Source organism: Hemiscyllium ocellatum, chromosome 20 (genome assembly GCF_020745735.1).
Source record: "Hemiscyllium ocellatum isolate sHemOce1 chromosome 20, sHemOce1.pat.X.cur, whole genome shotgun sequence".
Lineage (NCBI taxonomy): Eukaryota > Metazoa > Chordata > Chondrichthyes > Orectolobiformes > Hemiscylliidae > Hemiscyllium > Hemiscyllium ocellatum.
Genome location: NC_083420.1, coordinates 4,558,564 through 4,580,457, shown reverse-complemented (window position 1 = coordinate 4,580,457; position 21,894 = coordinate 4,558,564). Strand labels below are relative to the sequence as shown.

General features: G+C 43.3%; 1 protein-coding gene across 1 annotated transcript in view; it reads left to right on the top strand.

Annotated features, from left to right (window-relative positions):
* LOC132825320 (bMERB domain-containing protein 1-like) overlaps positions 1-21,894 on the top strand; it is a 107,941-nt gene that overhangs the window by 72,253 nt on the left and 13,794 nt on the right. Inside the window, exon 3 of the mRNA XM_060840440.1 lies at positions 15,097-15,170. Within this exon, the coding sequence (XP_060696423.1) occupies positions 15,097-15,170 (74 nt within the window). The remainder of the gene's footprint in view (positions 1-15,096; positions 15,171-21,894) is intronic.

Genomic DNA, 21,894 nt, shown 5'->3' with positions numbered 1-21,894 from the left:
ACAGCAGCATGCTGCTCCTTTTTACCATTCAAGTAATAATCCCTTTTACTGTTACTCCTACCAAAATGTATGACTTCACATTTATTAACATTGTATTCCATCTGCCAGACCTTTGCCCACTCACTCAATGTATCTATGTTCCTCTGCAAAGTTTCTCAGTCCTCTGCACACTTCGCTCTGCCACTCATCTTAGCGTCATCTGCAAACTTTGACACATCACACATGGTCCCCAAATCCAAATCATCTACATAAGTTGTGAATAATTGCGGTCCCAACACCTATTGCTGAGGCACACCACTAGTCACTGCCAACCAGAATAGCACTCATTTATCCCCACTCTTTGCTTCCTGTCTGTCAACCAATCCTCTATCCACGCTAATACTCTGCCCATAACGCCATGCATCCTTACCTTATGCAGCGCCTTGTCAAAGGCCTTTTGAAAATGTATGTACATCACATCACCTGGGTCCCCATTGTCCACCTTGCTCGCAATGTCTTCATAGAATTCCAAAAGATTTGTGAAGCATGACCTGCCCTTCATGAACTCATGCTGCATCTGTCCAACGGGACAATTTCTTTCAAGATGGCCTGCTATTCTTCCTTGATAATAGATTCAAGCATCTTCCCACTACAGAGGTTAAGCTAACTGGTCTATAATTCCCCATCTTTTGTCTACCTCCCTTTTTAAACAGTGGCATCACATTTGCTGTTTTCCAATCTGCTGGGACTGGCCCAGAGTCCAGCGAATTTTGGAAAATTACCACAAGTGTACTTGCTATTTCTCCTGCCATCTCGTTTTTAGTACCCTGGGATGCATTCCATCACGGCCAGGAGACTTGTTTTATCCTTAGCTCCGTTGCCCAACACTAGTTCTTATGTAATAATTGTTTTCAGGTCCTCACCCACCTTCATCTCTCTGTCAATTATTGGGATGTTATTGATGCCCTCCACTATGAAGACTGAGACAAAATATGTTCAATGCTTCACCCATTTCATCATATCCCATAACTAAATGCCCCTTCTCATCCTCTAAATGACCAACGTCTACATTAACCACTTTATTTTGTTTTCGATATTTAATAGAAACTTTTGCTATCTGTCTTTATATCCTGTGCTAGCTTTTTTCTCATGTTCTATCTTACTTTTCTTTATAGCTAATTTTAGCTGTTGACCTTCAAAGTTCTTCCGATCTTCTAGTTTCCTGCTGTTCTTGGCTACATTGTATGCCTTCTTTTTCAATTTGATAGTCTGCCTTATTTCCTTAGACACCCCTGGCAGATTAGCCCTTTTCTTACAGTCCTTCCTTTTCACTAGAATATACTTTTGCTGAGCACTTTGAAAAATTGCTTTGAAAGTTCTCAACTATCCCGCCTTAAAATCTTTGTTTCCAGTCTACGTTCGCCAGGACCTCCCTCATTCTATTGTAGTCTCCCTTGTTCAAGCACAGAACCCTGGTATTGGATGTTATCTTCACACTCTCCATCTGTATTCTCAATTCAGCCATGTTGTGATCACTTCTTCCAAGAGCATCCCTAACTATGAGGTCATTAATTATTCCTGTATCATTACACAGGACCAGATCTAGGAGAGCTTGTTCCCTCGTCTGTTCACTCATAACAATGGAAGCTGTTCTATGAAGGTGGGGTGCTTTGGTCCTATTCACTGCCTCCAACTCCCACCCCATCGTACCTAAATAAAACACTTCAGTGAAGAAAACTTCCTAAACTATGGAGAAATACTTTGGAAAATGATTGTTGTAAAAGAATTTTGTAGCAAAAGATGGACATGAAATTAAACTAGAGTGTTTTGCAATGAGCAATATACAGTGACACCAGTACTCTCCATGGTGATTAAATAGAATAAGGAAAAGCTACAACAGAATCATTTTCTTGGTTTTATGTTAAACTATGTCTCAAGCCCAGTTAATGGAGAAGTTATAGATGGAAATAGTTCATCAGGTGTGACGTTAGCAAACATTAATATGAGAAAAAATTCTCAGTAGAGCATTCTGGTAGGAAGAGAGCTGACCTGGAATTCACCAACGTACAACAGTGAAACACAAATATATTCTTTGAATCTTTATATTAGATTTGACATTGCAGTTTTCTTGGAGCCATTTTCCTGGCCCTGGGATCAGTCTGGATTGAAAGAATATTGTTCGTATTACCCCCTTTGAAACTGCGGGGTGGCTAACTCGAGCAAAACAATTTGGTGAAATGCCTCCATTCTAAGGCAAGAATCTTTATCAATGGAGATGAGCAAGACAGGTGTATGTCTACTGTTAGGTTAATCCATTCCAGAGACCATAAGATAGAGGAGCACATTCAACCCATCAAGGCTGCTCCACCTTTGATCCTGGCTGATCTGTTTCTTATCCCCATTCTCCTGCCTTCTCCCCGTAACCCTTGATCCTCTACTAATCTATCTATCTCTGCCTCAAACACACCCAATGACTTGGCCTCCACAGCCGTCTGCAACAATGAGTTCCACAGGTTCCCCACTCTCTGGCTGAAGAAATTCCTCCTCATATCAGTTCTAAAAGGTCATCCCTTCACTCTGAGGTTGTGTCCTTGTATCCAAGTCTCTCCTACTAGTGGAAATACCTTCTCCACATCCTCTCTATTCAGGCCTCTCAGTATTCTCTAAGTTTCAATCAGATCCCCCCCCCCCCCCCCCCCCACTCCTTCTAAACACCATCGAGTACAGACCCAGAGTCCTCAACCACTCCTCATGTGACTAACCCTTCATCCCCACGATCATTCTTGTAAACCCCCTCTGGACCCCCTCCAAGGTCAGCACATCCTTCCTCAGATACAGGACTCAAACTGTTCAATGTTCCCAACATGGTCTGACCAGAACCTTATACAGCCTCAATAGTACATCCCTGCTCTTGTATTCTAGCCCACTTGAAATAAATGCTAACATTGCATTTGCCTTCCTAACTGCCAACTGAACCTGCAGGTTAACCTTTAGCTAATCCTAAACTAGGACTCCCAAGTCCCTTTTGTGCTTCAGATTTCTGAAGCCTTTCCCCATTTAGAAAATAGTCTACACCTCTATTCTTCCTATCAAAATGCATAACCTCACACTTCCCACATTGTATTCCATCTGCCATTTCTTTACCCACTCTCCCAGCCTGTCCAAGTCCGTCTGCAGCCTCCCCACTTCCCCAACACGATCTGTCCCTCCCTGTCTTTGTGTCATTTGCAAACTTTGCAATAACATCCTCTGTTCCTTCATTCAGATCACTCTAGTCAGAATTTTACAGTGAACTCCATCTCCTTTTCCAATTAAGGGACATTCTACCCTTTGACTAGCTGTTATTATTTGAGGTATTAGCAATCTTTATTCTACATTTCACAATTAACCATTTGGTTTCTCAGGTATGCCTGCTGCTGTGTGAAAAATTTGTGGCATTGGTATTTGTTCAGTCTGAGTCTCATTAATGACTTTAAATAGTTTTTAATTCAAATGTGACTGTGCTGTGGCTTTAAGAGATTGTTTTGTCCTGATTTTGTTTTTGAAGGGCGGGGTTTATGTCAGAGGCACCGAGCAGTCTACGAGAGTAAACAGTTTGTGAGGCCTTGGGTGTTTGTTATTTTAAAAGTTGGACCAATAAAAGTAGTCTGAGTAGTTGGGGGTCAAGCTTCCACAGAACTAGATGTTTTAGTTTTAGCTGTCTGCAGTTGTTGGAGTTTTGAAGAAGCAGAAGCTTTCTACCCCCCCCTCCCCCCTTTCCCCCCCCCCCCCCCCCCCCCACTCCTGGTTACAGTCAGAAGCTGGGGATTCTCTTCCTGCTCCAGGAATTGCATGTGAGATAATCTGTTTTCTGAATTTGCCTTTGCCAAGTGTGTGTTTATGGGATGTTACTATATTGGAACAGTTAGTAACAGTTACTGTATCTATTATTCTGTTGTTTTCCAGTAGATTTAAGTTCTTCCATTTCTTTCTTTCTTTCTTTTGTTGTATTTTAACTACAGTGGATGAATACAATGTGTTTTGCTGAGCTTGATGATGAGTCTGTATGTTACCTAGTATGGGGACAAAACACTGAAAACAAACCTTCAAGCTCAATGAGCTAACTTACAGACTTACTGTCAATGTTAATGGGAATGGCATTCATGTTGTTTATCTTCAGGTGAGTGTCGATTCTCAATGGAATATTGAAATCCAAATGTTGCTGTCTGAGTTAGTGAAATACTCTGTCTGAGATTCTATCTGCCTCAGCTTAACATACATTAACCTCCCGGACTCTGCTCCAACAATACAGGAGCTGGGTACCAGATACTGTTCCGAAAGTGAGAGGTGGTTAAAATGGAGCAAGCAGCCTGGTCAGGCGAATTCCTCCACGCGAATTAAAGATCTAACAGGACTAGACAGGCAGGAAGGATGTTCCCGATGTCCACAACCAGGAGTCAAAGTCTAAGGATACGGGACGGGCCGTTTCGGACTGAGATTAGGAGATATCTCTTCACCCAGAGGGTGGGAAGCCTGTGGAATTCTCTGCTACAACAGAGTGGCCAAGGCCAAACCATTGAATGTTTTCACGGAGTCAGGGATAGTTCTTAGGGCTACAAGGATCAAAGGGTTTGGGGAGGAGTGGGGACAGAGCATTGAGTTGGATGGTCAGCCATGATTGTATTGAATAGCAGGGCAGGCTCGAAGGCCTACTCCTGCTCCTATTTTCTCTGTTTCTAATGAAATGTAGATTAGTCATCAGAGATTCTTCTCCATTTTCATTTTCTTTTGTGACTTCTAACAGTGGCCAGCCCTTAGACAGCCCAGGAATACATTCTAATTCATGGGAGCAGCTTTTAGTGCCCCTCCAACAGCAGGTTATAGCCCTTTTTTTTGACCTTCTTCATTCTGTAATAATGAACTTTAGCCTTTCATTATTAATCAGGGAGGTTTTCGGTTAATTTAGAAATACCATAGGCTTTTGCGTAAGTACTGACCTTAAAACAATGATCTATTTAGCTACTTCAGTAAACCTATTAATGGACATAGCAGCGCAGACAGAGAATGTTAACAAGTACTAGCAGAGCAGCAGAGGGAAGAACCATCCGTTTTAATTGGTAAAGAATGTAACTGAATCAAAAACTTTTAATTACAAGTTTCATTTGGTGAAATAGTTATGTGTAACAGAAGTGAAACAACTGAATGCAATAACATGATTGAGCAAACAGAATTGCATTTATATGGCACCTTTGATGATAGGACATCCCAGTGCACTTCGTATCCAGTAAGGTACATTTGAAGGGTAGTCTCTGTTGAAATGTGTGAAACTGCTCAGTGATGTCCAGTTTGGGTTCAGCCTGGATCACTTAGCTCCTGACCCCATTACAGCCTTGCTTCAAACATGGCCAAAAGCGCTGAATTCCAGAGGGGAGGGGAGAGTGACCGCCCTTGAAAACAAGGCTGCATTGACCGAGTGTGGCATAAGGAGCCTTGGCAAATCTGGAATCAATGGGTATCAAGGGACGAACTCTCAGCTGGTTAGGGTCATACCTGACACATAGGAAGATGGTTGTGGTTGTTGGAGGTCAGTCATCTCAGCTCCAGGACATCTCTGCAGGACTCCTTCAGGGTGGTGTCCTGGGCCCAAACATCTTCAACTGCTTCCTCAATGACCCTCCCTCCATCATAAGGTCAGAAGTGGGGATGGTCACTGATTGATTGCACAGTGTTCAGCATTATTTGTGATTCCTCAGATACTGAAGCAGTCCGTGTTCAAACGCAACACAATCTGGACAATATCCAGGCTTGGGCTGACAAATGGCAAGTAACATTCACGCCACACAAATGCCAGGCTATGAACAACAAGAGACAAACTAACCATTGCCCCTTGACATTCAATGATGTTACCATCACTGAATCTCCCCAACTATCAACATCTTGGGGGTTATTATTGACCAGAAACTCAACTGGACTCATCACATAAACACAGCGACTACAAGAGCAGGTCAGAGGCTGGGAATACTGTGGTAAATAACTCACTACTTGACTCCCCAAAGCCTGTCCACTATCTACATGGCACAAGGCAGGAGTGTGATGAAATACTCCCCACTTACCTGGATGGGGACAGCTCCAACAACACTCAAAAAGCTTGACACCATCCAGGACAAAGCAGCCGCTTGATTGGCACTGCATCCACAAACACCCACTCCTTCCCCACCAAAGCTCAGTAGCAGCAGTGCATACTATTTTAAAGATGTACTGCAAAAATTAACCAAAGATCCTCAGAGAGCACCTTCCAAACCCATGACCATTTCCATTTAGATAGACCAGGACAGCAGATACAAGGGAGCACCACCCCCTGCAGATTCCTGACTTGGAAATATATCGCCGTTCCTTTACTGTCACTGGATCAAGATTCTGGACTTCCCTTCCTAATGGCATTGTGGGTTAACCTATAATATTCGGACTGCAGTGGTTCAAGAAAGCAGCTCATCCCCATCCCCCCACCTTCTCGAGGGTAATGGGCAATAAATGCTGGCTCAGCCAGCAATGCCGACATCCTGTGAGTGCAAAATCAAAAAGTGAGTATTGAATGGGAATCTGGTTTGCTAATTGAGCGGCTTCTTGGGTCTGGGCATGCACGAAGCAGGTGAGGTGCCTGTTCCCGTCCAGTCCACGGTTCACAGTTCCTGGCCCAGGTCACTGGCCTGAAGCCAGAGGCTATTGGGATGCCAGACTATGCCATGCTATACTGTGGCACACTGGAAGGACTTTAAAGAGCTTTTGTGTGGCTGCACCTTCCTTGACCATCAGATCCTGGAGGAGGGCTTGAACCCAGTGCTTCTGGAGGTAGAGGGGCTTCCCACGTGACCTCCTGGCCTTCGATCAAATTGGGTTTTAACTGAGATGGGGATGATCTTCCACAGGAACTCCCACCGCACTGAGAAGAGAATCCATTTTCTGTGTCGGTGGTGTTGGATCGATAGAAAGGAGTGACTTGATCTGCCAAACGGAGCAGACAGCAACTGGATACTGAGCATTGTGGTGAGGAGAGTGTTTTGTTGTGGGACTGATCTGACCCATGGGAATAGAGGGAAGGGCTGGTTAGACTCTCCTGTCCCCCCGACAGGGTGAGGTAAGGTTGAGTGATTGTGATGAGTAACTGGAGCTGGTTGATGTGGGGAGTTCTGAGTCACTGGGACCAGGTAGCCTTGCAATACCCATATGGTCCTACTTCTTACCAGACCAGAATCTGTAAGACTGGCTGACTTTGCAGAACAAGGTGTTTATATTGAATCAGTTTTGTAAGCTGCTGAGTAACCAGTTTCAGATTAAGTTTTTAAAAAAACACAACATCAGGTTATAGTCCAACAGGTTTATTTGGAAGTAATAGCTTTTGGAGCGCTGCTCCTTCATCAGGTAGCTAGTGGGGCAGGATCATAAGACACAGAATTCAAAGCAAAAGCTCATTGTGTCAGGCAGCTGAGATGATATATTGAACAAACCTAGATTGTTGTTTAGTCTTTCATCTTTTAGAATGGATTACAATTTTCAGTTCATTAGTATGCAAACCCCAGAACTTCTTCTAAGTTGCATTCTTAAGATAACTTAAGGTTTTATAAAAAAAAGGTGACATTTCAGCTCAGACAATGTATTAAAGGTGTGAGGTTAGAGTCTGTCTGTATTCCAAAAGAAGTTCTGGGATTTGCATATTAATAAACCAAAACCTGCAACCCATTCGAAGGATGAAAGACTGAACAGCAATTCAGGTTTGTTCAATATATCATTTTAGTCGCATGACACTACAATCTTTTGCTATAGATTCTGTGTCTTATGGCCCTGCTCCACAACCACCTTATGAAGGAGCAGTGCTCTAGTGCTTCCAAATAAACCTGTTTGCCTATAACTTGGTGTTGTGTGATTTTTAACTTTGTCCATCCCAGTCCAACATCAGCTTCTCCACATCATAGTTACAGATTAACGTAGCTGAGCTGCTATTGCCTGGGCAGAGGTGTGTTGTATTTGAGAGAAATGAAGTCACGTTAATTAATAGAATTGTAACGGTAGCCAGTTCCTGTATCTATAAGTTTCAGAATACAGGGCCTTGAGTCAAGATATTTGGGAAGGAAGTCTTACGTAGCTCCTGTGCTGACATTTTAACACCTCCATCATTTTCCACAGATCATCAGAATCAAGCAGGAAATGTTTCTCATAAAAGGTAATACTCAGTCTCCACACAGGGATATTGTTATTGTTGCATTCTGTATTTCAATTTATACTTCAATCATATATAGTCCATAATGATCATTTGTTTTGTGATGGATTACATCTGCAACATCAGAAGGTTGCTGTATTTGCTATCTGCCATAACGGCAGGTCGCTGTATCTGCTATCTGCAATGTTGGCAGTCTGTCGTATCTGCTATCTGCCATATCAGCAGGTCGCTGTATCTGCTATCTGCCATATCGGCAGGTTACTGTAATTGCTATCTGCCATAATGGTAGGTCGCTGTATCTGTTATCTCCCATATCGGCAGGTCTCTGTATCTGCTAGCTGCCATATCAGTAGGCTGTGTTCTAAGAGTTGGATTTCAATATTCAATGGTAGTGTCGAGAGGGTAATAGTGAGTGGGCTGAGTCACAAGACCGATCAGTCATCATCTTGTCGACAGGAAGTACAGGATCAATGGGCTGAATGGCCAGTTTATGTTCCTGTCACAAATCGGGAAAGGGGTAAGGTTCGGTTGTGCAGTTGAAGGGAGAGCATTGTCTGAAATTGAAATTAATTGAAACCTTAGACAGGCCATCAATTGGCAGATGTCTCTTGCCAGTTGCTGAATCTGGTTTTGAAAGTATCTGTTTTTGTTGTCTCTTGCCCCGTAGTGTTGGAGGAAGCTCCCAGATTACAGTTAATGATGATCAGGAGTGTAGTAACTCAGTCTGAGTTCATGCTCACTCATCAGCAATGACGTCAAGTTACTGTTCTCATTGGAAATTCAGATCCTGATCCAGGGAGACTGAGACGTCTTTGTGCTAAAGTCTACATCTTTTGCTGAGGAACAGCAGTCATTGTACCTAGATTACTAACTTGACCTCTGATTCAGTAATACTTGACTGTCACTGGGAGCATTCGACATCTGGGTCCCTGTGCTCCCTTCACCAATGAAGCCATCTGAGGAGCTAATAATGTATTCTCTTTATGGATGAGATAAAATTGAGTTGGATGCATCATAAATTTTTATTGGAATGTTGTCAGAAGAGCAGAGGCAAGTGCGTCATCACAGCTAATGAACTGGCGCTGCAGCATCTGAGGGCAGTGGGGATAACACGTCCTGACTAACGTGTTTTGATAACTAATTAAATCAGGAGTCATGCGACACCAAGTTATAGTACAACAGCTTTATCTGAAATCACAAGCTTTCAGAACACTGTCCCTTTGTCGCCTTCAGACCCACAGCAGAACCACCTAAAATGATTTTGGAGATTCCACAGTTTTAATTCTGGCAGCTACTTCCACCACTAATGAAATCAGAAACCAAAGTGCCATATCTTAAAAAAAAGTAACTGTTCTTATGAAATGCCTTGTAGCACGTTAAAAGTGCTATGTAAATGCAGGGATTGTTGTTGGAAATCTGAGCTGGGAAATTCTGATTTTTATTTTTCTGGTGTGGGATAGCTGACTCGATAATGCGCAGGATCAGAGGTCACTCGACACCAGGCTGATGAAGGAGCAGCGCTCTGAAAACTTGTGATTTCAAATAAACCTGTTGGGACTATAACCTGGTGCATTGTGACTTTGAGTTCATCCACCCCAGTCCAACACTGACACCTCCACATCTTAACTAACTAATATGACAGACTGGCTTTTTATAGCTTGGGGTGAATGGGACAGAGAGAGAGAGAGACACAGTGGCGGGGAGAGAGAGGTCCAGGTGCTTATTTAATGATAGTGCTACTTGTTGTGAAATTGTAACTAACCAGTGAGCTTTAAGATATTTCTGTCCCAGTCCTGGAGGTGGAATGAAAACAATTCTCTCAAAGGGTAAAAAGCCAACTCCCTAACTCAGGGCATCACTGAGAGATGCACACACTCTTGGATCAGCAGGATACAGAGAGATATTGTCAGTCACCTCAACTGACAAACCCCAGAGGACAAAACCGTTTCTCCTGTGAAACAAAAAGGTAAAGTTTGTTGTGGCGATAGGCAGTGAGAAATGTTAATAAAACCGCAGCGACTGAGGATTTGAAGTAGTCAGGAATCCGGGATGTGATTATCACTGAAGTTAGACATAACGAGTTCAACCTGTTTTTTTTTCTAATTAACATCTTCAGTGATGTTATTACACACCTCGGGAGCAGGTGGGACTTGAACCGGGGATTCTTAGTCCAGGAGTAGGGACAGTACCTCCAATTAAACGGAAGTTAATGACTGTCATTTTGGGTTCATCAGAAACACAATCAGAAATCAAGATTATTTCAAACTGATTTTAATGTTCCCTGGCATTTCATGAGTTTTGGTATTTTTACATAGAGGCTACTTTTGTATGGCACTTTTCACAATGTCAGGAAATCCCCAAAGGGCTTTACAGTCAATGAAGTCCTTCTGAAGGAGTTACAATGTAGGAACCAGCTTTGACAGTTTCTCCACAGTAAAGTACCACACTCGAAGATCCGATGAAGTGAGACCATTATTTGCTTTGATTTATTGTCAATTGTATCTACGTACAGTGGAAACTTTTGTTTTGCAAGCAGTACAGACAGTAAACAAGGACACATAGGTGCCAGGATTATTAGACAGAGCGGGACATACAAGTTATGGCTGAGCAAGAGATGCACAAAGCAAGATCAACAGTATTTGAAGTTAGGGAGGTCCACTCATCTCATTCTATTGGTGTTATAGAGTCATAGAGATGTACAGCACAGAAACAGACCCTTCGGTCCAACTCATCCATTCTGACCAGATATCCCAACCAAATCCAATCCCACCTTCCAGCACCTGGCCCATATCCCTCCAAACCCTTCCTATTCATATACCTATCCAGATGCCTCTTAAATGTTGCGATTGTACCAGCCTCCACCACTTCCTCTGGCAGCTCGTTCCATACACGTACCACCCTCTGTGTGAAAAAGTTGCTCCAATGTCTCTTTTATATCTTTCCCTTCTCACCCTAAACCTATGCCCTCTAGTTCTGGACTCCCCCACCGCAGGTAAAAGACTTTGTCTGTTTATCCTATCCACGCCTCTCATAATTTTATAAACCTCTATAAGGTCATCCCTCAGCCTCCGATACTCCAGTGAAAACAGCCCTAGCCTGTTCAACCTCTCCCTATAGCTCAAATCTCCCAACCCTGGCAACATCTTTGTCAATCTTTTCTGAACCCTTTCAAGTCTCACAAAATCCTTCGGACAGAAGGAGACCAGAACTGCATGCAATATTCCAACAGTGGCCTAATCAATACCCTGTATAGCCGCAACATCACCTCCCAACTCCTGTACTCAATACTCTGGTCAATAAAGGAAAGCATACCAAGCGTCGTCTTCACTATCCTATCTACCTGCGACTCCACTTTCAAGGAGCTATGAACCTGCACTCCATGGTCCCTTTGTCCAACAACACTCCCTAGGACCTTATCATTAAGTGTATAATTCCTCCTAAGATTTGCTTTCCCAAAATGCAGCATCTCACATTTATCTAAATTAAACTCTATCTGCCACCTCTCAGCCCACTGGCCCATCCGAGGGCACTATTGGTATGATCAGCAAGTTTGCAGATGACACAAAGATTGGTGGAATGACAGAAAGCATAAGGGATTGTCAGAGAATACAGGAGGATGTACATAGACTGGAGAGTTGGGCGGGAAAGTGGCAATTGGAGTTCAATCCAGAAAAATATGAGGTGATGCATTTAGGTAAGTCTAATTCTAGGGCGAATTGTACATTGAATGGAAGATCCTTGGGAAAAGTTGATGAGCAGAGAAATCTGGGAGCGCCGGTCCATTGTACCCTGAAGGTTGTTGCACAGGTGAATAGAGTGGTCAAGAAGGCATATAGTATGCTTGCCTTCATAGGACGTGGTATTGAGTATAAGAGTTGGCAAGTCATGTCAAAATTGTACAAGACATTGGTTCAGCCGCATTTAGAATATTGCGTACAGTTCTGGTTGCCACATTACCCAAAAGGATGTGGATGCTTTTGATAGGGTGCAGAGAAGGTTTACGAGGATGTTGCCTGGTATGGAAGGTGCTAGCTATGAAGAGAGGTTGAGTAGGTTAGGATTGTTTTCATTAGAAAAAAGGAGATTGAGGGGGGACCTAATTGAGATTTACAAAATCATGAAGGGTATAGACAGGGTGGATAGAGACAAGCTTTTACCCAGGGTGAAGGATTCGATAACGAGAGGTCACGCTTTCAAGGTGAGAGGTGGAAAGTTTAAGGGGGTTTTACGCAGCAAGTACTTCACACAGAGGGTGGTGGGCGTTTGGAACACATTGCCAGCAGAGGTGGTAGAGGCAGGCACGGTAGATTCACTTAAGGTGCGTTTGGACAGATGCATGAGTAGGTGGGGAGCAGAGGGATACAGAGGCTTAGGAATTGACCAACAGGTTTAGACAGTACATGTGGATCAGCTCAGGCTTGGAGGGCCGAAGGGCCTGTTCCTGGGCTGTAATTCTTCTTCTTTGTTCTTTGTTCTTCTTTGATCAAGATCCCATTGTAATCTGAGGTAACCTTCTTTGTTGTCCAGTACACCTCCAAGTTTGGTGTCATCTGCAAACTTGCCAACTATACCTCTTATGCTCACATTGGAATAATTTATAAAATCATTATATAAATGTCGAAAAGCAGTGGATCCAGCACCGATCCATGTGGCACTCCACTGGTCACAGGCCTCCAGTCTGAAAAACAACCCTCCACCACCACCCTCTGTCTTCTACCTTTGAGCCAGTTCTGTATCCAAATGGCTAGTTCTCCCTGTATTCCGTGAGATCTAACCTTGCTAATCAGTCTCCCATGGGGAACCTTGTTGAACATCTTACTGAAGTCCACATAGATCACATCTACTGCTCTGCCCTCATCAAACTTCTTTGTTACTTCTTAAAAAACTCAAACAAGTTTGTGAGACATGATTTCCCACAAACAATGCCAGTCCTTGCTTTTCCAAATACATATACATCCTGTCCCTCAGGATTCCCTCCAACAACTTGCCCACCACCGAGGTCAGGCTCACTGGTCTATAGTTCCCTGGCTTGTACTTACCATCTTTCTTAAACAGTGGCACCATGTTTGCCAGCCTCCAGTCTTCCGGCACCTCACCTGTGACTATCGATGATACAAATACCTCGGCAAGAGGCCCAGCAATCGCTTCCCACAGAGTTCTCGGGTACACCTGGTCAGGTCCTAGGGATTTATCCACTTTTATGTGTTTCAAGACATCCAGCACTTCCTTCTCTGTAATATGGAAATTTTGCAAGATGTCACCATCTATTTCCCTACAGTCTATATCTTCCATATCCTTTTCTGCGGTAAATACTGATGCAAAATACTCATTTGGTATCTCCCCCATTGTCTGTGGCTCCACACAAAGGTGGCCTTGCTGATCTTTGAAGGGCCCTATTCTCTCCCTAGTTACCCTTTTGTCCTTAATTGTATTTGTAAAAACCCTTTGGAATCTCCTTAATTCTATTTGCCAAAGCTATCTCATGTCCCCCTTTTGCCCTCCTGATTTCCCTCTTAAATATACTCCTACTTCCTTTATACTCTTCTAAGGATTCACTCGATCTATCCTGTCTATACATTAGATATGCTTCTTTCTTTTTCTTGATCAAACCCTGAATTTCTTTAGTCATCTAGCATTCCCTGTACCTACCAGTTTTTCCTTTCACCCTATCAGGACTGCACTTTCTCTGGACTCTTGTTATCCCATTTCTGAAGGCTTCCCATTTCCCAGCCGTCCCTTTACCTGCAAACATTTGCCCCCATTCCACTTTTCATCGTTCTTGCCTATTACCATCAAATTAGCCTTCCTCCAATTTAGAACTTCAACTTTTAGATCTAGTCTATCTTTTTCCATCACTATTTTAAAACTAATAGAATTACGGTCACTGGCCCCAAAATGCTCCCCCACTGACACCTCAGTCACCTGCCCTGCCTTATTTCCCAAGAGTAGGTCAAGTTTTGCACCTTCTCTAGTAGGTACATCCACATATTGAGTCAGAAAATTTTCCTGCACACACTTAAATTTCTCTCCATCTAAACCCTTAACACTATGGCAGTCCCAATCTATGTTTGGAAAGTTAAAATCCCCTACCATAACCACCCTATTATTCTTACAGATAACTGAGATATCCGTACAAATTTGTTTCTCAATTTCCCTCTAACTATTAGGGGGTCTATAATACAATCCCAATAATCCCTTTCTTATTTCTCAGTTCCACCCAAATAACTTCCCTGGATGTATTTCCAGGAATATCCTCCCTCAGTACAACTGTAATGCTACCCCTTATCAAAAACACCACTCCCCCACCTCTCTTCCCTCCCTTTCTATCCTTCCTGTAGCATTTGTATCCTGGAACATTAAACTGCCAGTCCTGCCCATCCCTGAGCCATGTTTCTGTAATTGCTGTGATATCCCATGTTCCTAACCATTTAAATAAGTAATAAGGTTTCCCCAGCACAATGAGAGATCACCCTTGCTATTTATTTAAAGAACTTTTAATATCCAAGACACCGCAATGTTCCCTCAGCACTGACCTGCCGACAGTGCGGCATTCCCTCAGCACTGACCCTCCGACAGCATGGCGCTGCCTCGGCACTGCACTGAGGTGTCAGCTTTGGTTTGTTGTCCAATCTCGGGGATGATTGGAATGATTGAACCCACATTGTTTTGCGTTGAGACAGCGAGGCCGAAGCCCTGTTTGGTAAATAGCCTATCGTCCTTTCCTTTGGTTATTCCGAGATTCTAGAACATAAATGATACAATTGGCTTCATTAACCTGCTCCTTCCCTAAGGAACCTGCTCCCTGCATGAAAATAACAAGCTTCAAAACTTGAAACTGAAATAAATGGAGTAAAATATTTTTCTTGGCATGCTGAATTTCTCTCTCCTGAACCTGTAATAATCTATGTCACATTGAATTGCAGGATGGATGACATTCAACTTTGTAAAGATATAATGGATCTGAAGCAGGAGCTCCAGAAATTGGTCTCAATTCCAGGTAAATCTATCTTTGCAGTTTCTAGAAATATTTCCTTCAGTAATCTGTGTTTTGCGTTCGAGATAGTTTATATTTTCCTCCAACTGCACAAGAATTGAGAGCTAGGAGCAGTGAGGTGAGAGTTGCTGTGATCAATTTCCCTGTAGCCATGTGTGCCCTGAGTTGTTGATGTGGGGTACAATACTCCAGTCCATTGTATGTAGGCTATAAAGTACGGTGACAAGATTCTGTAATTTTTCACAATAGCGATTGATACCAGTGCTTTACCACAGTGTTATACAGTGACAGACCTGTCCCCAACAGAAGGTTGGTTAGTTCAGTTGGCTGGATGGCTGGTTTGTGATGCCAACAGTGTGGATTCAGTTCCTACACCAGCTGAGTTCACCATGCCTTAACCTTTCCCTTGGTTGAGGTATGATTAAGCCTCAGATTTAAGCTTTCGCCAGTCATTTATCTCTCTGGATAATGGTCTGGGTAACCCTACGGTGACCTTGCCTCTTTCCACTTCTCCCAATGGAGGAAGCCCTGGTTGAGGAGATGACATCTGATAATCTGCCCTCTGGGAATATGGCCCCAGGGTCTGGAACGATACAAGGTGAGGAATATTTGGGGCATCAATATGTGGGATACTGAAGAACATGTGTGTGGCCCCTGTGGGCTATAAGTTCAGTGGTCATCAAACTGACTCCATGTGAGAAATTTATGATTTTTACTTCAGGATCTGGCACGGAGTATTTGAGCTGCCAATTGTAAATAAAAATTGACAATTCTATCAGCCTTCCTTGTCCTCTGGATAGACATGATCCTTAAGCTTTACTTCTGTCAGTGTCTGTCCCTGACCTGCCTGTCCTTTCTTCACCAGGATATACCCCAAAAATAAGAACTGCAGAAAGATCCAACCATTCTTGCACCTTTAGAATCCATCACAGAATCCCTCCAGTGTGGAAACAGGCTCTTCGGCCCAACAAATCTACACCGACCCTCCAAAGAGTAACCCACCCAGACCTATCCCCCTCCCCAATTACTCTACGTTTCCCTCTGGCGACTGTCTGTGTGGAGCTTGCACGTTCTCCCCGTGTCTGCGTGGGTTTCCTCTGGGTGCTCCGGTTTCCTCCCACAATCCAAAGTTGTGTAGGTTAGGTGAATTAGCCATGCTAAATTGCCCCATAGTGTTCTGGGATGTGTAGGTTAGGTGCATTAGTCAGGGGGAAATGTAGAGTAATAAGGTAGGGGAAATGGGTCTGGGTGGGATACTCTTCGGAGGGCCAGTGTGGACTTGTTGGGCCTAAGGGCCTGTTTCCACACTATAGGGATTCTGTGAGGAGAAATAAGACTAAACGGAACAAAACCATGTTAGCTCAATAAAGAATCACAGACTGGGCTTTGCTGGATCAAAAAGCCACATTTTGTCAAACCTTTTTGATCGTGTATCATCAGGAAAATTGGCGAAAGATGTCAAAGTACAGGGGAAACTGCAGTTATTCTAAAAAAAAATACTTTTATTGAGAAAAAAGATTTTAAATTTTTTACAAAGTTACAAAATCACTACAAAACAGTATAACAACCTTTTAATCGAATGACAATAATAGTAAGTAAAGTTTTCACCACAAACCACTGAGAGGAGAAAAAATCTACAAAAACTACAATTCAATAAATAACTAAAAAGAAACCCAAGTTTAAAAAAAGGTAAATTAAATTACATTCAGTTAAGTTACTGCACTCAGCGCAATCCCACCAAAGCTCCCCACCACTGGGAGCATTAGTTGGCAAACCCATATTTGTTCAGGATTCTTCCCCCGCCCAGTGGTCCCCGGACTGCCAGGCACAGCCCTCGTGACTACACCAAGGCCCTGATTAATCTAGCTGACAAGTCTACGTCTATATAATTCAGAAAGGGCCGCCACATTCTATAAAAAAAGTTCCATTTTCTGGTGCACCATACTCCTAAGGAAGTCCAGGGGGATGTGCTCCATAACTGGAAGGTCCTCCTACACCCAGCTCATTAGAATGTTCTTTCTCACGCAGAATGAAAGAATATTAAACAGTTTCTTCTCATGCATGACTCAAGAAGGGACATTTGGCAAACCCAAAAGGAGGGAGATTGGATCCACCTTAATCTCAGTTGCCAAGACACTTTCCAAAACACTCGCTATGCCGTCCCAATACCGATGAAGCTTGTAGCATGACCATGAGTAAGAGTGCCAACATCCAGTTTACACTGGGGACGCTCCTGTCTTAAATTTTGCTAGTCGCTTCAGTACCAAATGAGCCCTTGTGGAGGACCTTCAGTTGTATAGCCTGCATCCTCTTACAAATCAAAATGTTCCTTACGTTCTCCTAAATATCCTCCTACACCTCTGACGAGATTTCCACCCCCAATTCTTGAGTCCAGAGTCCGTACAGCTACTCAATGTTCTTTGAAACATTGCCTCCTCAGAAGTGATGGAGAGTGCTGACTGAGAGAATGCCCGTAAACCAAACCGCACTCCTCTCCATATCTGCGTTACAGGGACTAACCATCAATATATAAAGTCCCGAACCTGAAAGTAACAAAAGAGAGAAAACTGTGTTTATCGTGTACGAGAGGAGAGCGCTGATGGATTGGCGGGTAGTCTCTGGTGGAAGTTTTGCCATGGAGAATACATCCATTAACAATAGCTTACAGTCAGCTGCCAGTCATAGACTAATTGTCAAACCAATCAGTGTACTTCTCTTTATATAGTCTCAATGATGTTTTCCCTTCATGTTGGGTATTCTTGTGAATTATTCTGATGAGTGCAAGACGAAAACTTGGACAAACTGTGTCCTTTTTCATCAATACTGAAGTTCTTTACTTCCAAGTGACTAGGTTCTCAACTGGTGGATATTAAGTGAATCTTAATCCTGGAAGCTCATTATTTCAGTTTTAGCAGCTCACATTAATATCACATTCCTCCGATGTCAACCAAACCTCAAATGAAAATGAGAACTGTCTGCACTCTTCCTTGTTCTTTCCTCCTCTTTGAATGAAGTCAAGTATGATTGTACCATTGACTGAAACTGTTTTAACTTGGAGTTGGTAGGAAATTAAAGGAGGGTGTGCATTTGTACAAAACATCTCCCTGAGGAAAGCTCCAGCTCATTTAACTCTTATGTAGCTTGATCCCCCAAGACGGGTACAGGGTGATCCCACTAAGGATTCCGGCCTCCATCCCGGAGGAGATAACTCCTGATGTTTTGAAGCAAATTGAATAGATTTGTTTTTTTTTCCTTTTTAAGCTGATGATTTACAATTGCTAATTAAATGCTTACTTTGACTTGTCAGCAGCTGTATATCTTTCAGCAGGAGAAGAGAATCTGCAGACATAGTGACATAGACCTAAAGAGCAGGAGTAGGCCATTCAGCCCCTCAAGCCTGCTCCACCATCGAGGAAGGTCGTGGCTGATCTGATTGTGGCTTCATTTCCATGTTTACCTCTGACTTTTGTACGGATTGGAACGCAGTCAGTCAGATTGATGGACCTCATAGAATCTGAGTTCCCTGATTGGATCAGGTTAACAGCCCCAATCAGGGAGCCCTGGCTGACAGATATAACCAGGAATGTCAGAGGTCCTGTTTGCTCTGAGGGAGCTGGATCCGTGTCAGGGGCTCTCCGTGTGTAAATAAGGGGGGGACTTAGTGATGGGATACTGGCCTCTGTGAAGTTATTTTGTCCTTTACTCCCTTGTCTGTCAAAAATCTATTTAACTCAAACTTAAATACTTTCCAGGGAAGGGAATTGCACAGAATAATGGCTCTCAGAGAGAACAAAACATTCTCCGTATTTCCTTCATAAAAATTAAACCTCGTCCTGTTAAACTTTGCCCTCTGGTGCGGTGCAGCTATGTAGCAACACCAATAATGGTGTAGTGGTAATGTCATTGGAGTAGTCATCCTGAGACCCAGGGTAATATTCTGGAGGTATGGGTTCAAATCCTACCAGACCATCTGATGGAATTTGAATTCAGTAAATGTATGGAATTAAAAGTCTAAGAATGATTATGAATTGTTTGTTATAAAAATCCATCTGGTTCACTAGCATCCTTTTAGGGAAGGAAATCTGCGATCCTGTCTGAGTCTGGCCTACATGTGATTCCAGACCCACAGTGATGGGATTGACTCTGACTCTGTAATGGTTCTAGTGAGCTACTCTGATCATGGGACAGTTAGGGATGGGCAATAAAATGCTACATGAAGCCCGAATTTAATGAACGAATATATTTAAAAATATTATTATCCCCTTCAGTCATTGCTGTCCACATGTTTATTTCTGTAACGTATTATTTGGAGAGCTTTATTTTCATCCAGCTGCTTATTCTGGGCTGAAATTCAGGAAGTAAGAAAGTGCTTTGATCTGCTAACAGCCAGCTTTCTCAAACTGATACTGAGTGAAGGGTTCCCTGAGCTCAAGCAAATATTACTTAGTTAGAGACAAAAAAAAACAGATGCTGGAATCCAGAGTAGACAAACAGGAGGTTGGAAGAACACAACAGACCAGGGAGCGTCAGGAGGTGGAGAAGTCCACATTTCGGGTATAATCCTTCTTCAAGACTCATATTGGGAGCTTATTTCAACCCACTCTCTTCCACCTTGAGCTATTATGGCTCATTGGCTTCCTCCAAGCCCCTGTGGCTATCAGAACTTTTCCTTCGCTCCGGCCCCAGTATTTAGCTGCAGTTACTCGCTCCCAGGATTCAAAGGCACCAGTGGCCTACAGTTGCTTCCTTGACACCACTTTTGTGTTGAGAGCTTTTTTCATTGCTCCTTTATTTACTCCCTGTCTTATTAACTCCAACTGACTCTAACCCTTGATCTGCTCAGTAATGATTCTTGATATGTTATCGAAACGCTTACAATCGTTGTTGGAGCGGCTCAGTGGTGAGCATTGCTGCTTTGTAGCGCCAGGGACCCGAGTTTGATTCCAGCCTCTGGCGACTGCCTGTCTGGAGTTTGCACATTCTCCCCGTGTCTGTGTGGGTTTCCTCCGGGTGCTCTGGTTTCCTCCCACAGTCCAAAGATGTGCAGGTCAGGTGGATTGGCCATGCTAAATTGCCCATAATGTTCAGGGATGTGTAGTCAGAGGTAAATATAGGATAATAGGGTAAGGGCGGAGGGTTGCTGTGGTCTTGTTGGGTCTAAGGGCTTGATTCCACACTGTAGGGATTGTATATAAAAACGCCCTGTCCTTGTTCCAAGACAAGTTTGAATGTAGCGACTACTGGAACCGTTGATTAAAACAAAAGTAATGGAACTACTCCAAAAATGTTAGAATATGCAGTTTAGGGCCCTCTTGTAGCACAGTGATAGCGTCTGTATCTCTGACCCGGGAGGCCCAGGTTCAAGACCTACTCGCGTTAGAGTTGTGTGATAGCAACTCTGAACAAATTGATTAAAAACTGCTTTATTTTAAAATAACATTCAGATTGCAAGCTTACATGGGACAGATGTATACGTAAGTGGATTTATTACAAGATGTACAGAGTACAGAACTGGCTCAAAGGTAGAAGACAGAGGGTGGTGGTGGAGGGTTGTTGTTCAGACAGGAGGCCTGTGACCAGTGGAGTGCCACAAGGATTGGTGCTGGGTCCACCACTTTTCGTCATTTTATACAAATGATTTGGATGCGAGCATAAGAGATATAGTTACTAATTTTGCAGATGACACCAAAATTGGGGTGTAGTGGACAGCGAAGAAGGTTACCTCAGATTATAACAGAATCTTGATCAGATGGGCCAATGGGCTGAGAAGTGGCAGATGGAGTTTAATTTAGATAAACGTAAGGTGCTGCATTTTGGGAAAGCAAATCTTAGCAGGACTTATACACTTAAGGTCCAAGGGAGTGTTGCTGAACAAAGAGACCTTGGAGTCGTGGGTAGATAGGATAGTGAAGAAGGTGTTTGGTATGCTTTCCTTTATTGGTCCGAGTATTGAGTACAGGTGTTGGGAGCTGAAAATGTGTTGCTGGAAAAGCGCAGCAGGTCAGGCAGAGATTCTCCTGCTCCTTGGATGCTGCCTGACCTGCTGCGCTTTTCTAGCAACACATTTTCAGCTCAGATCTCCAGCATCTGCAGTCCTCACTTTCTCCTACAGGAGTTGGGAGGTCATGTTGTGGCTGTACAGGAGATCGGTTAGGCCACTGTTGAAATATTGAGTGCAATTCTGGTCTCCTTTCTATCGGAAAGATGTTGTGAAACTTGAAAGGGTTCAGAAAAAATTAACAAGAATGTTGCCAGGGTTGGAAGATTTGAGCTACAGGGAGAGGCTGAACAGGCTGGGGCTGTTTTCCCTGGAGCGTCGGAGGATGAGGGGTGACCTTTATAGAGGTTTATAAAATTATGAGGAGCATGGATAAAATAAATAGACAAAGTCTTTTCCCTGGGGTGGGCGAGTCCAGAACTAGAAGGCATGGGTTTAGTGTGAGAGGGGAAAGATATAAAAGAGACCTAAGGGGCAACTTTTTCACACAGAGGGTGGTACGTGTATGGAATGAGCTGCCAGAGGATGTGGTGGAGGCTGGAACAATTGCAACGTTTAAAAGGCATCTGGATGGGTATATGAATAGGAAGGGTTTGGAGGGATATGGGCCGGGTGCTGGCAGGTGGGACTAGATTGGGTTGGGCTATCTGGTCGGCATGGACGGGTTGGACCGAAGGGTCTGTTTCCATGCTGTACATCTCTATGACTCTATGATTGTTAAGGATGCAA